General features: G+C 44.8%; 1 protein-coding gene across 5 annotated transcripts in view; it reads left to right on the top strand.

Annotated features, from left to right (window-relative positions):
• Window positions 1-17,945, top strand: part of Cdkl3 (cyclin dependent kinase like 3) — a 31,613-nt gene extending 13,668 nt beyond the window's left edge. Inside the window, exons 3-13 of one of the 5 annotated variants that reach the window (XM_060363740.1) lie at window positions 191-366; window positions 1,399-1,511; window positions 4,522-4,661; window positions 7,476-7,564; window positions 8,445-8,601; window positions 8,702-9,030; window positions 11,009-11,099; window positions 12,847-13,009; window positions 14,023-14,120; window positions 16,462-16,543; window positions 17,490-17,945. In XM_060363740.1, coding sequence (XP_060219723.1) covers window positions 191-366; window positions 1,399-1,511; window positions 4,522-4,661; window positions 7,476-7,564; window positions 8,445-8,601; window positions 8,702-9,030; window positions 11,009-11,099; window positions 12,847-13,009; window positions 14,023-14,120; window positions 16,462-16,543; window positions 17,490-17,509 — 1,458 coding nt within the window. In that variant the 3' untranslated portion in view covers window positions 17,510-17,945. Of the gene's footprint in view, window positions 1-190; window positions 367-1,398; window positions 1,512-4,521; window positions 4,662-7,475; window positions 7,565-8,444; window positions 8,602-8,629; window positions 11,114-12,846; window positions 13,010-14,022; window positions 14,121-16,461; window positions 16,544-17,489 lie in introns of those variants that run through there. The other 4 variants (XR_009584455.1, XR_009584458.1, XR_009584457.1 and 1 more) reach the window with 4 other exon arrangements.
• Window positions 17,946-18,226: the final 281 nt, after the last annotated feature.

Genomic DNA, 18,226 nt, shown 5'->3' with positions numbered 1-18,226 from the left:
GACTCACTTTGTCCACCAGCTGGCCTTGAACTCACAGAGATCCGCCTGCCTCTGCCTCCCTGAAAGCTGGGATCACAGGCGTGCGCCACCGCGCCGGGCTCCAAGTTAGATTTTTCTCTGAACAGTTTTCCAATCTCTAGAAAATGGAGCCAAATCTTAATATATCAATTTTTTGGTTTTGCTTTTTTAGATTATCCATCGAGATATAAAACCCGAGAATATTTTGGTCTCCCAGTCAGGAGTTACTAAACTCTGTGATTTTGGGTTTGCAAGGACGCTAGCTCCCGGGGATGTCTACACAGATTACGTGGCCACACGCTGGTACAGAGCTCCGGAACTGGTGCTAAAAGACACCTCTTATGGAAAGTATGTATACTTTGGGAACCCACCTGGCTTCTCCCAGGCATGTCATTTTTCCTCTACTCCTGACATCCTGCCCTCTGTGCCTGGCTTTGGTCAAAGAGCAGAGGCTCCCGTGCTGCTGGCAACTGTGCAGGCACTGGAGGGTTTAATCGCCACAGCTGCTGGAGGCCAGCGCAGAGTCCTTGCACTGGACCCATGCTTGCTTTAATCTGTGCCACCCTCGAGCAGTGCCGTCTCCTCCTCTGATGTTCTGCAAAGATTACAACATTTCATATTTTACTTACTTATAGGGGTGGGGCTCCTGGAATGTGTGTAGAGATCAGAGAGCAGCTTGTAGGAATCCATTCTTTCCAACTCTGTGGGTCCCTGAGATGCAACTCAGGCTGTCAGAGTGAGTGGCAGCTGAGGTAGAGACCTGTTGAGCTGTCCCGACGGCTCACCAAAGACTCTGGAATAATTTACCATGATTCTGTGTTGAAATCAGATCTGCCAAGCTTCCTGTGTGTTGGAAAACGTGACACCTCCTTCATAAAGACTGAACATAGTGATTTCTTAAGATTGCACTGTTCTAGATGGCTCAAAAAAAGTATCACAAAAAAAGTGTAAAAAAAAAAAGTACCACGAATATCCTACAGTGAAATTTTGGAAATAATGCCATTTTATTCCTACCTGGTTTTGAGGCAGGGTTTCAGTGTGTAGAACAAACTGGCCTCAGAAACCACAGAGATCCACCTGTTCCTGCCTCCCTGGTGCTGGGATTAAAGCAGTGCACCATCACTGGTGGCTTTTCCCCCTTTTGGGGTGCATTAGTCGAGTAACATAATGACATCTGTCAGAACGTTTTCTTGCATGCACACACTTCAGTCACGCTCATCTGCTTCTCTTCTCCTTCCCCACTTCTAGCGGCAAACATTTAGCTCTTTAGCTTTTATCTTATATAAAACGTTTCTAGACTAGTCATCAGACATACTTGTGTCAGACAAAGAAATTTACTCTGTGGTTTTTTGTTTGTTTGTTTGCTTGTTTTTTTTCCAGGCCGGTAGACATCTGGGCTTTGGGCTGTATGATCGTTGAGATGGCCACTGGCCATCCCTACCTGCCTAGCAGTTCAGACTTGGATTTGCTCCACAAGATAGTTATAAAAGTAGGTAGGTATTAACTGCCACATGTCTAAGTAGCCACTGCCTGATCAGTTATGCTTGCTGCTCGTGCTCAGTGAATGAACACTAAAGAAATGCCTTGCCTAGAAGGGTGATGGCAGATGGAGGCCCACGCTGATAAAGATGTTTTCTTTGCAGGGACTCAAAGCCACATGTTAATCGTTGGTGCTAAGAAAAGTAGTACAAGCTGGGTGTCATGGTGCATACCTGTTATCTCAGCACTCAGGGAGGCAGAGGCAGGGGATCTCTGAGTTCAACGCCAGCCTGGTCCACAAAGCGAGTCCAGGACAGCTGGGGCTACATAGAGTAACCCTGTCTCGAAAAAAAGAAAGAAAGAAAGAAAGAAAGAAAGAAAGAAAGAAAGAAAGAAAGAAAGAAAGAAGAAAGAAAGTAGTACATTGGTATTCACCACTGAGTTAATCTCCAACCCCAGCACTACAGTTTCTCTCTAAGTTACGCTGTTCTAGAACTAAAACTTGACCCTACTTGCACTTCTACTAAGGAGTTCTAATAGTTAAGCTGAGTCAGATGCCTTTTAAATGTGCTGAGGCCAGGCAGTGGAGGCACACACCATTAATCCCAGCACTCTCAAAACAGAGGCAGGTGGATCTCTGTGAGTTGGAGACTAGCCTGGTCTACAGAGGGAGTCCTGAAACCCTGTCTCAAAAAAAAAAAAAAAAAAAAAAAAAAAAAAAAAGACAAACAAAAACCAATAAAGTATTGGAGATGGAAAATCAGTTATTTGCTCAACTTTTTTTTTTCTTTTTGATTATTCAAGACAAGGTTTTTCTGTGTAGCCCTAGTTGTCCTGGAACTGGTGTTGTAGACCAGGCTGGCCTCCAACTCACAGAGATCCACCTGCCTCTGCCTCCCAAGTGCTGGAATTAAAGACATGTACCACCATTCCCAGCAGATTTTTCTCTTTTTAAGAAAAGGCCTATTTTGTTTAATTACAGGTATGTATGTGTGTGTGTGTGTGTATATGCATTTAGGTGCCAGTGCCCACAGAGGCCAGAGATGTTGGATCTCCTGGAGCTGGAGGAACAGGCAGTCTACTGTAAACCACCAGACGTGGGTGCTGCGAGCTAACCTGGGGTCCTCTGGAAGAGCAGGGAGTGCCCTTAACCCCTGAGCTATCTTGTCCAGTCCCTTAAATCACCTTCCTTATTAACAACCACCACAGCCACAGCAGGCAGCCATGTTGCTATATAACTTATATAAAATAGGTGTTGAAAAGTAAAACTTAAAAAGTAAATACTTAAGAGTTTAACTATCTTACAATCTGTTTTAACTGCTGTCTTAGAGGCTTTTCCTGTTGCTCTGATAAAATGCCTGAAGAAGCAGCTTCAAGGAGATCAGGTTTATTTTGGCTCACAGCCCCAGGTCACAGTCAGTCAGAAAGCACCAGCCCCAGTGGCAAGAGCTTGAGGGCCTGATGCCTTCATACCCACGGTCTGGAGTAACAAATACTCTCCCGTTGCTGGGCTCCCTTCTTCAGTGTTTACAGTCCTGGAGCCAGCCACTGAGTAGTGCCATCCACTGTAGGAGGCCAAATAATGCGATCAAGGTCATTCCCCAGGGCACACCCAGAGGCTACCTCCCAGTGGCTGACCACCAACACTAATCATCACAACCTCCTGACCATTTTGCCTGTTAGCCTTACACGCGGTGTTTCAATCTGAAGGAAGGGCTTGAGGAACCTCAAGTGTGCTGGGGAACTCTCCATAAACATGTAACTGCAGGATCCTGAGGAAGAGGGTACTATGAACAGTCATTAAAGCAAAAACCTGGATTAACATTGATTAAAGGGGAGTTAAGATTAATAAAAGTCAGAGCTTTGAAGCACCACACTCTATATGCCTTTTAAAAAGTTTATTTTAACTTATATGTATGGGTATTTTGTCTGCGCATCACAGTGTGCGTAGCAGAAAAAGGTGTCAAAGCCTCCCCCCCCTGCACTGGAGTGAGCCATCGTGTGGGTGCTGGGATTTGAACCTGGATCCTTTGCAACAACAGCAAGTGCTCTTACCCCCTGAACCATCTCCCCAGCCCTTTATGTGCCTTTTTTATTTTTATTTTTCGAGACAGGGTTTCTCTGTGTAGCCTTGGCTAGACTTGCTTTGTAGACCAGGCTGGCCTCAAACTCACAGAGATCCGCCTGCCTCCGCCTCCCTGAGTGCCAGGATTGCAGGAGTGCATCACTGCACCTGTCTCCTTTATGTGCCTTTTAAAAAGTCCTGTTCTGAGACTGTGTTAGAAGAGAGCTTGGAAGTGACAACAGTGACCCTCTCATTTCGCAGAGGAAACCAAGCCATAAATGAGGAAGAGATGTATTCCGTGGCGCATTACTAGCTGTGGTGAAAGGTGCTAGAGTCTAGTCAGCTCCATTCACGTTCACAGTTCTTTGCACGCTGTGGCTGCCGTCTGGTCGTCTTTCTTCTGCACCAGCCATCCTCAACCTGCGGGTCGTGACCCCTTCGGGGATCTCATAGCGCCACACCAGGAACCACGTTGGGAAGGCTGAGAAGCACTGCTCCTCACGATACTCTAGCTTCTGAGTTACTTTGCTGTTTTAGCTGTTTTGAGTAAGGTCTTGATCTGTAAGGCTGATGACCACTTGACAACTAAACTGATAAAGAAATATGTCTAATTTTAGTGTTTTGCTGGTAATTCTATATCATGTCCTAGAGTTGGGTCAGGGAAGGATCCTTATGGCTGTATATATTTTGCTCCAGCTCACTGGAGGAGACCTCAGTTTTTAAAACTTCCTTTTTTTTTTTTTTTTTTTTGGAGGGCCTCACACTTGCTACACAAGCACTCTACTACAGGGCTGTGTCTCTAGCCTAGAACCTCTGTTTTTATGACATATTTAGTTCTTTTCTCAACTGTAAAATGAAAACTGGTGCTCTTCCTTGTCCCCAGACCAGTAGCTAAGGGCGGATGGCATGGGACTCGTACTGAGGGCAGCTTCATGACTCGGGCGCTTGTCTCGTTTCAGGCAACCTGACCCCGCACCTGCACAATATCTATTCTAAGAGCCCCATCTTTGCCGGGGTGGTTCTTCCGCAAGTTCAGCACCCGAAAAACGCAAGGAAGAAATACCCGAAGCTCAACGGACTGCTGGCAGATATAGTTCATGTATGTTAAGGATGGCTAAGGAGCTGTGGAAATCATGATAACATGGGCTCTTCTCATCTCTTGGGGTTAGAGATGGACCCCACAGCTGGGCAAGCGCTCCACTGCTGAGCCTCACTCCCAGCAACAGCACAGTGCCAAAATGTTGCTTGAGAGAGATTCCAGAAAGAACTGCAGAGTGATGTTAACTTGTTATAAATTACATAGATATTAAGAGAGAGAGATTAGAATGTAAGATCCTGAGGGATAGACTAGGAACACGTGAAGGACTTCCGTGTTCTTCACCATCTCTGGCATCTGGTCTCCCTGTTCTTGCCCTGTACCATCCCAGCTTTCAACAGAGACGTCTGTTGGCAGTGGCCATTTGAACATACCAAAATTCACCTCAATTTGGAGAAAACAAAACATCTTAAGAGGTTTGTGTGTGTGGGTTGTGTAAGTGTATTGCTTGATAGTATGGGTATGTGTTCACATAGGTGCATCTTGGATGCATGTATTCCTAGAAGCCGGAAGTTGATGTCGGGCATCTTCCCTTGAGTCTCTCCTTGTTTTGTTGTTGCTGTTTAGACAACAACTCTTTTTGGGTTATAGCTCGATGATATCAAATGCATACTTAACAGGCATACAGTTCTGGGTTCAATCCCCAGAATGGGGAGGAAGCAAAGAAGGAGAGAGGGAAAAGAGAGGGAGATACCCCTTAAGTAAACCAAAAGCTGCTGGCCAATGAGCTTCCATCCACTGGTCTCACCCTCACTGGTGTTAGGTTACAGACGTGTGCAACCATGGCATCTGAACTCGGGTCCTCTAGCTCACATGATACTTTACCAACTGAACTGAAGCTCCCTAGCCCTTAATTCATTATTTTAAGTTTTAATTGTATTTAAGGTAGATAGGATATATTATTTTATTTCTCTAACCAGCTGGTTCCTATACCAGGAAGAGGGAAGGTACATATTTCTAGATGAGGGTTGTATGATCGTAGGAAAGTTTTTTCTTTTCTTTCCTTCCTTCCTTTCTCTCTTTTTCTTTGTATAACCTTAGCTGTCCTGGACTTGCTTTGTAGACCAGGCTGCTGGCCTTGAACTCACAGAGCTCCAAGTCCTTGTTTCTAATAGACAGCTTTTTTTTTTTTTTTTAATTTCATATGTATACCTGACCACAGGTCCCTTCTGCAGTTGAAGTGTTCCCGGCAGAATTATTCACCGCCTCTGCCTTCAGGGTGAATTAAAGATTAAAGATGGTGCTGTCACCATCGTGCCTGGCCTTTAATCACTGAGCTGTCTCTCCAGTCCCCACGTATAATTCTTAAAAGAAACATTCTGAAATTTTAGAACAAGTGTAAGGAAGTGTCTTTTAAAAAATATCTCTTGGCTTAAGCTGGAAGTTGTTTGCCTGGGGACATGGGGACCCGAACCTGTGTAAACAGCTAGGACAGTGGTGTGCGCCAGTAACCTCAGTGTTGAGAAGGTGAGGACAGGAGGATTCCCAGGCTTGCTGCCAGCCATCTGCTGAGTTGGTGAGCTACTGGTTCAGTGAGAAAGGATCTCAGAAATGTAAGGTGGGGTGTGATGGAGGGAAATACCTGGCATCGGCGTCCACACAGCTGCACACATGAGCTCACACATACACCACACAAACGTACACATTCACTTTCACTTTGTGAATTTCTATTGTGGTAACAAAACAAACCACCCAAACAACCAAACAAGAAAACATGCAACAGCCAGGTGGGGGTGGCGCACACCTTTGATCCCAGCACTTGGGAGGCAGAGGCTGGTAGATCTCTTGAGTTCAAGGCCAGTCTTATCTACAGAGTGAGTTCCAGAACAGCCAAGACTACACAGAGAAACACTATCTAAAACAAAAAACAAACAAACAAACAAACAAACCCAAACAACAAATCATGTACCCTAGACCACGCTCAAGGACACTACCTCTAACCCTGTGTGCACCGCTGGGCAGCAGAGCTGCAGGACTGTTAGCTTACACTGTGCATTTTGAAAATAGCAGAGGCATCTTTTCATATTTTAAACCTGGTCCTTCTACGTAAGTAAGGTCTTAGGCAAGAGCCAGCAAGATGGGACGGCAAGACAAAGTGCTTGTTGCCATCCTAAATTTCTCCTCGGGAACCCACATAAAGGTGGAGAGAGGACCAACTCCACAGTGTTGTCTTCTGACTTCACACGTGAGCTTTTCACCAAACAGGGCTGACAGAAGGAGCAAAACAAGCCAAACTATTTCTATTAGCCCAATGCAACTTTATGCTTTTATTATAATTTGTGCGTGAGAGAGAGATGCTAGGGATTGAACCCGGAGCCTCACATGTGGTGGGCTGGTACTTCACCTCTAAACCTCAGTTCCCAAATTTCGGTCAATTACAGCAGAATAAGGCTGAGTTTATTTTGGCTAGAACCATAGAACTTTTAACCTGTAATAAAAGTTTCGCTGGCCAGTGAGATGGCAGCTGGTAGAGGCACTTTTCTGCAGGCTATTGGCCTGAATTCAATCCCCAGGTTGGACAAGGCGGCAAGAGAGAAGCCATGGCAGAGTTGTTCTCCAGCCTGCCTGTGTGCCTGTGGCTTGCATGGGCCCATGTCACACAAAATAGTAACTTTCAGAAGTTGAAAAAGTAAATTTTTTTAGGTATCTAAATGGTCAGAATTTACTGTTAGAAATCTGCCTGTTTACAGCCTCTGGTAATTAGCTCTGCGTAATTACTTTGTCATGCGTCAAATGAGTTTTTTTTACCTGGTTAAAGCCTTAATTTTAGAGGCAGAGCCAAAAGTTCACCTTTTATTAGGTTTTTTTCTTTTCTAGGCTTGTCTACAAATTGATCCTGCTGATCGGACATCGTCTACTGACCTTCTGCAGCACGATTACTTTACTAGAGACGGATTTATTGAGAGGTGAGCACGCGTGGCCTTCCCAGGGTCTCAGGAGACACACAGAAGGGGAATCGCCAGAGAGAATAATATTACAAGCCAAATTCAAGTTAACAGAAACCTGGTGGAGTTACTGTCAGGGGTTAATCGGGTACATGGTAGGCTGGCTTGTGATGAGGGGAAAGACTTAATGCAGGTATTTGCAGCCAGCATTCATCCCAAGGTTCTAGGGTTGTAGCAGCGAACCAAAACCATTCCAGAACTGCAGTCTTACCTCAGACCAGGCCATATTTAGTATGAGAACGGTGTTATTAAGGATTTGTTTCATATGCTCTTAGATGATTTATTTTTATTTACGTGTGCGCGCACATGTGTGAGTGTGTGCCTGTGGGAGTTAGCGCAACCACAGAGCCCCGAGAGGTGGAGTCGAGGTAGCTGTGAGCTACTTCAAAGGCGTGCTGGGCATCGGACCCTGTGCCAGTCTAAAGAGAGGAGCAGCTTGTGTATCAAACCCAACCTGACATCTCATTAAATTCACACCTCAGAGGGAATCTAGTGTAAGTCTGTTTTGTAAGTTTTATGTGGAAGACTTCCACAGCAAAACGTCTGCAAGACCTGCTGCTAGCACACAATTGTTGTGAATATTTATACCATCTTGACCAGGTATGGGAACGCCTCTCATCCTGGCACCCAGGAAGCTGAGGCAGGAGGATTTTATGCTTGATACCAACTTGGGCTACACAGTGATATCTTGTCACACACACATACACACCAAATAGTGCCATCTCTTTGTATCAGTTATAATTATATATCATTTTTAATCCTTGATTGAATGGTTCTGTTAAAATAAACCATATAGAATAAACCAATAAAGATGATTGGTTAATATTGCTTGCTTCATCAGATTCATACCAGAGCTGAGAGCTAAATTATTACAAGAAGCAAAGCTAAATTCATTCATAAAGCCAAGAGAGAATTTTAAAGAAAATGAACCTGTGAGAGATGAGAAAAAACCAGTTTTTACCAACACACTGTATGGAAACACATCAGTGTGTGGAAAGGTGAGCCCCTCCTTGCTTTCTGTTTCAGTGTGTGTCGCTGCGTCACAGTTAGGTGTAATGACAACAGCCGCTCTCATGACTCTCGACATACCTATTCCAGGAAACGGACAAAGACAAGAGGCCCAAGGACACCAAAGTCAGAGTCATTAAAGTCAAAGGAGGGAAAGGAGATGTCCCAGACCCGAAAAAGACAGAGTGTGAAGGTGCCCACCACCAGCAGGGCACAGCTGATAACACGCACGCCTTGCCTCAGGATAGGAAGCCTTCTGTCACTGAGCTGCCAAACCCTGTCCACCCCAGCACGAGCTCCACTGGTGTCACAGACGACCCCCACCCCGGAGGGTGCATGACCATGCCGCCCATCAACCTGACGAGCAGTAATCTGATGGCTGCACACCTCAGCTCAAAGCCCTCCCACTCCAATGCACGGTGAGCTGGAGCGAGAGGAGGCCTACTGTATGATGACATTTCAGGGTGACTTCTAGAAGGTCAGTGTAGACTGACTTGGAGAAAGATCTGTTGGAATTCCAACCATGCAGCAAGGCATTCGCTGAGCGGTGCTTGGGAATGTTCCGAGAGAAGCTTTTTTTCTTAGCTGTGTAGGCATTGATTCATTGATTGATTGATTTTTGGCGACAGAGTGCCACAGTGCCCAGACGAGCCTGGAACTTGCTTTGTAACCCAAGCTGGCCTCGTACACGTGGTCTGCCAGCCTCAGCCCTCCAGTGATGGGATTACAGATGCGCACCACCGCAGCCAGCTTTGGTGGTCAGCCGTTCACTGGTATCTTTGGGACAGCTTTAACAATAGCGAATTGTTTTATGTCCGTATGTGTCCCTGTATGTGTATGTGCAGCACCACATCCGGTCAGCATCTGTGGGAGGCCACAGGGCATCAGAGCCCCTGGAGCTGGAGTTACAGGCAGTTGTGAGCCACCCAGTGTGGGTGCCAGGAACTGAACCCAGGTCCTCCACCTGGATGGTACTCACTCTCAACTGCAGAGCCTGGAATAGATTTTTAAAAGAAGAATAGTTTCTATTAGAAGAGAAAAGGGGTGATTTGGCTTAAGTTTTGGCACCCATGTGCCTTGATGTGCTAGTCTGCTTAGTATTGCTGTGACAAAATATCTGAGACTAGGATGCTTTATAAAGAAAAGAGGTCTGTCTGGCCCCTGGCCGTGGTGGCTGGTACCACAGCATGGTACCACAGCATGGCACCACTGCTCTGGCTGGGGCTCCTTGACTGTGTCACAGCAGAATCAGAGAAGGAGGCAAGAAACCGACCACATGTCAGAGTAACACGTGTGCCAACCAGGGAGAGAGATTTCAGGGGAGGCGACAGGGTCCTTTATAAAGACTCTCTTTTATGGAACACCCTTCAAGTTCGAGAATGCCTGGTAAGGAAGAAGTCATCAATCATTCTTGAGCTTTAGTCACCTCCTTCCTGAGAGTCCTCCCCACTTAGAGGCTCCACCCCTCTCAACACCCCCCCCCCAAGCTGGAACAAGCTTCCAGCGTGTGGACCGCTGGAGGACGAGCCATATCTAACCATAGCACTCAGTACTGCAAAGCTGGCTTCATTTCTGCCCCACAGCAGAGTCCCTCAATGGAGAAATGGTCCAGAATCAGTCCTTCATAGCAAATAGCCTTTCAGCACAAAGTATGCTGGTAGGAAACAGTGATTCCGGCCAGTTTTAGGTTTAGCCTCTGCTGCAGATGGAGAGGCCGATCGTGAGGCTGCTCAGCCTGGGCACTGGCGATGAACGGTGAAGACCTGAGGTCTGCCTGCAACCTCCCCAGATTCTGCTTAGGCTACAGGAGGCAGCCAAGCCCTACAGAGCCTCCTCCCCAACCCGCAGGGTTGTGAGGACGAGCGGTCTGTAGATATAGGCCAGATGTAGATGTGTCTGTGTAAGTCCAGAGGAACATCAGGCCACAGGCTTCAGTGACCCCAGTGTTCTTGAGGTGATGCCAAAGCCACGCTGCCAGTAATCATGGTGGTAAGCCAGTGTCAGGCAAGCCCAAAGTTAAGAACTCCAGAGGTTAAATGATCCAAGTGAAGAACAGATACAGGGGAGCAAATGGGCCCCAAGAGTAATTTCCCCAGCAGTTGGACATGCCCAAGCTGACCTGTCTCTGGAGTTCTCAGAACTTCAGAACCAAAAGTGACCTGTTAACACTCATATTCAAACAGAGCCATGGTGTAGAACCTTTCCTTTTCCATAAGCCAGGATCTGGTTATGTTTCTCAGGCTGTCCTTAAATTAAAATCCCCCATCAGCCACTTGAGTGCCAGTGTCATAGGTGTTTACAGACCAGCCCACCCATTAAAACTTGTCTGTTCTTAAAGCTAAAACAGGCGCAATTCTGGGAGGATCTAATAACCTCTCATTTACTTTTAATTACTAGGTTAACTGAAAGAGCAAAAAGGAGACGCACTTCACAAACTATTGGACAAACTCTGTCCAACAGCAGACAAGAGGACTCAGGTGCCACACAAGTAAGACAAGATGCTAGTCGTTAAAACGCGAACTCTTGGCTGGGGAAGTGTCTCAGTCAGTGAAGCGCTAGGTGAGCGAGCGTGAGGGTCAGAGTCCGGATCCACAGTACCCATGGAAAAAGCTGGGCGCAGTCCTACAGGCCCCTAGCCCTAACACCGCCGGTCGGGGAGAGCTTGGCTGCATCCCAGTCTAGCCAAATCAGCAAGCTCCAGGTGGAACAAGAAACCCTGTCATCAAAAATAAGGTGGAGAGCTATCCAGAAAGACACCCGATGGAACCCCTGGCTTCCACACTCGTGTGCGTGTACACCTCACACACACGTATGGACATAAGAATGTGAACACACATACATGGAGTGAAGAAATTAATTCATTCAAATATAACCCCTTTAAACATTACCTCCTTTCTTTTTCCTCTCATTAAAAAATTCCCCCCCAGGGCTGCAGAAATGGCTCAGGGGTTCAGAGCACTGGCTGCTCCTCCAGAGGATCCAGGTTCAATTCCCAGCACCCACATGGCAACTCAAGGCTGTCTGTAACTCCAGTTGTCTGTAACTCTGGTTCCAGGGGATTTGTCACCCTCACACAGACATATGTGCAGGCAAAACACTAATGCACATAAAATAAATAAATCTTAAAAATAAATTTCCTCCCTCCTACCATCTCTCTCTTCTCGTGCTAGGACAAGGCCAAGGCTTTGCGCGTGCTAAGCACGTGCCCGCCAAGAATTGATTCACCAGCCCCTCTTTTCTTTCTGAAAATAGACCACGTTTTCCCTCAGGCTTCATCTTTTCGCTTACCTTTTTATCGCTTTTAAATTTTACTTTAGCTTTATTTTATTTACATGTAATTACCTACCGGTGCCTGTGGGAACCAAAAGAGGTTATTGGATTCCCTGGCTGTGAGCCGTCATGTGGGTGCTGAGAACTGAACCCAGGGCCTCTGCAAGAGCAGTAACTGTCTGTAGCTCCCCCCCTTATTTCTTTGTATCAGAATGCTTACTTCCACCTTTACAAATCACAAGATTTGTGTTTTTCTCTTCCAGAAATATCTTTATGGATTAAATACACTTGCCAAATAGATGTAGTTTTCTTGCTCTGGAAATGCTAGCAGTGTCTTTCTTTTTTTTGCTTGTCATTACATTCAAGGCACAACATTATTTATAATAACGTAAAATTGAAAACATCCAAGTGGAGCTGGTGCACACCTTTGATCCCAGCGCTCAGGAGGCAGAGGCAGAAGGATCTCTTTTAGTTTGAGGTCAGCTCGGCTAACAAAGTGAGTTCCAAGACAACTAGGGCTGTTATATGGAGAAATCTTGCCTTGCAAAAAACAAACATAAAAAAAAAACAAAAACCCAAAAATTAAAACAAAAAAAAACAAGTCAAGATTGTGGTTCTCAAAATCAAGAACTGTAAGTGGCTTAAAAATCTTGCTTGGCAAACTTCCCTGGCCTGCTTCTGAGTTTAGTGTTGCTTTTTTATTTTGGTTTGTATGTTTGTTTTTGCTTTTGCTTTCTTAGGGTCTCACTATGGATCCTAGGCTGGCCTTGAACTGGAGATCCTTTTGCCCATCTCCCAGGTGCTGGGACTACAGGCGTGTTCACCATACCTGGTTCCGTTCTGCTTCTTAACTATTAAGATAACCACCAGAACCACCATCATCCAAGAGGGCAGCACTTCTACGCTTGAGATTCTACAGTTAGCTTCCCGCAGTTCTTTGTGCTAACGGGTGCTTGTTTGTCTAGATCCAAATGGAGAAAGGTGTATTTAGTGATCGAACAGGTCAGAGCGACCAAATGGCAAGTGGGAGCAAAAGAAAGCTGACTTTCCCCAGGAACAACAGGAAAGAATTCCATTTTCCTGAACTGCCATTCACAGTCCACTCAAAGGAGATAAAAGGAATGGAAGGTGGGTACCCCGTGGCGCGCAGCTCCGCAAAGCTCTGCGGATGACACCTGTAACAGATGGGCTTCTTGTGAGACAGCTTACACGTGGTCCTTGTCGAACGTAGTCAGTTGCTTTGAACAGGTTTCATTGATAAGATGTTTTTTCTTCTGCAGCTAAGGAAAGGGTCAGACTTTGATTTTATTTAGTCAGGGTCTACCATGTAGCTCTGGCTGTCCTGGACTCACTCTGTAGGCCAGGCTGGCCAGAACTCACAGAGATCCGCCTGCCTCTGCTTCCTGACAGAGTGCTGGGACTGAAGGTATACTCTACTATGCCCAGCAAGGGTCAGATTTAATAGAGGTAATTTTATAGGTAAAGACAGCCCCAAAGGTAAACATTTTACTAGCTTAATGTTGAGATACTGGGCCAGAATTTGAGGAAGATGAATTTAGTTTAGTGTATAACCTGGGGTTATACACCTTTCCTGGTCATTTATTTGCCTAACAGTGTTAGAGATGCTTTGGGTACCCTGGGATCTGGTAGATTTTATAAACTTAGAATTTATCGTAACCTGAAGCTTTATATGAAGGGCTGGTGAGGTATCTTAGCAGGTAAAGGCATTTGCTGACCTGAGTTTGATCATGGGATTCACACTGTAGAAGAGGACTGGCCCCACACCAATAAACAAATGAATGAATAAATATATTGTAATAAAAGTAAACAGATACTTATTTGAAAATGGAACTTATTGGTGTGAGCAGAAGTTCTTTCCTTCCCTTGGAAAACAGAGGCCTTGTGAAAATGTGGTGCGAGCGGAAGGCGCAGAGTGTATGCAACTTGAGGGTCACTCGGCACAAATAGAAGACGCGCCTTTGTGAGATCAGACCGTATCTCACAACTCAGTTTCTCAGTTCATTTGCAGCTAACTTCAAAAGTGGGCATAGTGGCTGCTGGAATACGGAGCTGAACTCGTTGAAAGGAAAGTATAATTTCAAGGCGGGGCCAACAAATTGCTTTTTATTTTCTTCCAAAAGGTAAACAGATGAAAGTGCTGAAGAGAGAATCAAAGAAAACAGAATCATCTAAAAGACCAACGTTACTTAGTGTGGACACAAATGAGGAAAAACAAGAGGTAAACTTTTTCTATTTTTTAGAGAACTCTGTTTTGTCTTTTACTCAGTGTTTTAATGTAGTTAATATTGGAAAGTTTTATACAAATTAAAACTTTTATAGTCTTTAAACCCTAGAAACAGCTCTGTTTTCATTTTTTTTATTTCTGTATTTTTTTGACTTTTTGACACAGGGTCTCACTGTGTAGCTCTGATTGTCCTGGGACTCACAGAGATCTTCTGTGACAGAGGCAGATGCTTCTGCCTCCCCAGTGCTGGGATTCAAGGTGTATAACACCAAACCCAGCTATTTATGTCCTTATAACCAACTACTGAAAGCTTCTAGACATTAGTTTTCAGAGTAGTAAACACCAGCCCTCATTTGAATTTTTAACGATTAGAATGCACAGTGTCCGGGACCAAAGAGTAGCTGTGTCATCATCCAGCATTGAGGTGACCCACACTGTGGGCACAGCACAGCCATGTTGGCCTTTGGCTTCTTCCCTTCTGTTTCCTTCCAGTTTACTCTCCATCACTCTTCCCTAACTGTTGTCCTGTTTTCAAAAAGATCGCTGTCAGGTCTAACCCCACCCCCCACAGCGATTTTTGGATTTGAGTCAGAAATCTGGCAGTCATCAGCATCCATTTGAATGCCTTCTCCTAAGAGAAGGAGACTGAACTGACACTGAGTTCCAGCATACATGTGGCCTTGGTCTTGGAGTCCTGAGTAAGCTCATCTCTGTGTATACGTTATCAATTTTGTTATCCTCATTACAAATGAAATCGACTATATTCGTGATGAAGTTATTCCTACTTTATTAAAGACAATTAAGCAAATTAAAAATATGGCTGGGGGTGGTATAGCTTCGTTGGTAGTGTGCTGGCCTAGCACACACAAGGCCACAACCCCAACAAACCATGGATACAGATCTCTAATCCCAGCACTTGGGAAGTAGAGGCAGAAAGATCAGAAGTTAAAAGTTATCTTCAATGAATGACTTTGAGGCCATCCTGGGCTATGAGACTTTGTCTCAGAAAAAAACAAAAGCAAAAACAAGACAAAACACACACACACACACACACACACACACACACGTGTATCTCTCTATATATACACCTTTATATGTACATTATTATATAGACATACATGTATGTATAGATTTTTCAGAAACCCTACAGGAAGGCATTTCAATTCCATCTAGAGCTATAGCTTTGTCTTGAAAGTCCCAGGATGACTTATGTATGCCACAATCTACTTTGCAGACCCAGAGCTCTTATTGAACAGGAAAGCCACTAATGACCATCTTTTAGTTCATTTTAAGTCACAAGATCCTTTAAGCTTGTGCATTTAAGAGATGTGATGTATGCAGAAGCAGAAGCCTGTATAGCATACCATTTGCAAATATGTTGACTCACTGGGTGAGCTACGGCCCCTGGGGTCGAAGAGAGCTGTGATAGTCCACTGTAGTTCATCCTGCTATTTCCTGAGAGGCCCAGAGACCCAAACCACATATACACGCAGGGGGAAATGAATCATAGCAGCTCTCTCCGATGTTTACAAGGTGTGGAATTCCTGAAAAGGTGGCCTTGAAAAGAGGAACTGAAACCAGCTGCAGTTAGTAGAAGCAGCCAGAAGCTGTCAGTGTTCCCCAGAGTGTATGTGCACACAATTCAGAAGCTCTAGCGCACAGCTGAGATTCAAACAACGCTAGTCTGAACACATTTCAGTGAGTTCACGTCAACACTGAGAACATTTCTGAGCTGGTGAGAATTTGGTGAGTAAAGTTGCTTGCTGCCAGGTCTGAAGACCTGAGGTCCAAGAAAGAACCAGGCCCGCCAAGTTGGTGACTGACCCCAACGTGAGCACTGTGAAACACACATCCATGCACCCACAAAATAAACCCATGTAAATTATTTTGTGTAAAATGTCCTTAGCCACACACGGTTTCACAGGCCTCTAATCCTGGCACTTGAGAGGCAGAGGCAGGTGGATCATTATGTGTTTGAGGATGGCCTAGTCGACAAAGTGAGCTCCAGGCCAGCCAGAGCTTCATCGTGAGACCCTATCTCAAAATCTTGTCTTCTGAATTTTCAGTCTGTAGTTTATTTTATAGCCCGACCATAACATACTTTTCAAAACATGGGCAAAGAGCTGGGAGTGTGGCACCGAGTGCTTGTCCAGCATGGGCTGGACTCCAGCATCCCAGACAAAGGAAAACCAGAAGACAGGGAAAAGCAACATACTTGCTCTAGTCTTAACTCTTCCATTGCCGTGGTTTTTTAATTACTTCATCAGATCCAAGCACTTCCTAGATGTGTATTAAACTCTTTCAGGGGTCTTAGCAATTCATTGACATTATATAGATGCACACTGAAGGAGCTGACCAGAAAGAACCCTACATGACTGTGCATGAGTGTCCTGGGAAAGAGAGAAAAGAGCCCACAAGTAAGTACCTGTGTGTGAGGAGGAAGAGTCCTTTGCCACCAGTCTGCCAGTGCCTGCAGAAGCAGTCCCTGAGGCAAAGTGCAGGTATCTTCTCTCAGCCCCAGTTCCCTTAGCTGTGACTCACCACTCCCCATTGTTTTCAGAACACAAGTGTTGACCGTAGAATAGAAAGCGTGGCCCATGAAAATTCAGGGAATCCCGGGATCCTGTGTGGTTGGAGCAGCCCTTTCTTTTTGTTAATGTAATGCACAGAAATGCTGACTAGCGTTGAAGCCTGGGTAACTGGGTGTAGTTTCCTATTTTTGCTTTTAAGTTTATAATATTGTTCCTGTTTTCTTAATTTGAACATTAAGTTCACAAATACCTGTTAATAGAACTACATTTCACATCAAGTCATGTGATTTTGTTTAATCATCTGTTATTTCCAGCATGTTGGTTAGTGCTCAATCCTAGGTTTGGCTCAGGGCTTTATAATTATAGAAGGGAAAGTTATTAAATATGTAACACAGAGAATCCCAGTGTAAATATATAATACAGATAGTCCCAATATAAATGTATAACACAGATAGTCCCAATGTAAAGATATAATACAGTATATAATACAGAGAGTCCCAATGTAAAGATGCGATAGAATTCCAATGTAAATACATAATACAGAGCATCCTAATGGTGGGAATCTGTAACACAGATTCTCCCAATGTCTAGGTGCCAAAGATTCCCAAGCAAAGAAAATAAGCCTGAGCAGGTGTTGGTTGGTTCCACGCTGAACATGCTGGCCAGACCTTGAGTCCTGTCCTGTAGTTTGGCCTAAAGGACGGGACTTAAACTGAGCAGCGCTACCGTTCAGCAGGTCCCCTGTAACGTAACGTTAGTACAGCCACGGCTTTGACAGCAGGTATTTACAGTTCTCATCCCTGGTTCTTACTGGCTTGGTTTTTAATTTTAGGGTGGAGATGGCGATTGTGAGGGGAAGAATTTGAAGAGGAACAGATTTTTTTTGTCCCATTAGTGTTTTGTCTTTTAAGTAATCTTAAAAATACAAGCTTGACGACTCTTTCCTTTTTATTTCATGCACAATAGGCTGTAACACAGGTTTCTGCTGCCATCCATCCCGCCTGCTTCCGCATCATCTGTGCTTTTGGTTTTGTTAGCAAAATTTTAATCATTTTTCTCTTTCTTCTAAAAATTGTGTTATTTTGATGCTGTGATTTGGAATTATAAAGTCACCTTCTCTCTACCTGCTTCCTTCCTTGCCCTGATTACTGAGTGGGTAATGTCACGTGACACGCCCTGCTCACACTGCTCTCAGCCGACTGAGAGTCAAGCCTCGCAAGCCCGCTGTCTCCTGGAAATCGCTGGCCTCTTCAAGCGGATGCTGCTCCAAGAACCTTCTTCTCTGTTGTCTTAGTAACCATTCGTTACCATCACATGAAGAAAGACATTCTGTGTCAGCAGTGAAGCATTCTTAGTATTTACATAACATCTTGACGGTGATATGATGTTCCAGACTTAAATTCCTTTAAATGAAACAATTGCCTGCATTCTTTCACTCCCCTAGCCTGATAGTGCCTTCCGGTTAGCTGGAAGAATTTCCCAAAGAAGCTATGCACAACCTGGCAAAGGTTTAGTTTCTATCCTGGACTGTTTGCTGTTGCTAAATAGCACAGAGTGGATAGTTAGTTA

The sequence above is a fragment of the Meriones unguiculatus genome, chromosome 11, assembly GCF_030254825.1.
Source record: "Meriones unguiculatus strain TT.TT164.6M chromosome 11, Bangor_MerUng_6.1, whole genome shotgun sequence".
Classification (NCBI taxonomy): Eukaryota; Metazoa; Chordata; class Mammalia; order Rodentia; family Muridae; genus Meriones; species Meriones unguiculatus.
Note: the sequence above shows the minus strand (reverse complement) of the source record. Positions and strands in the feature narration are given on the sequence as shown.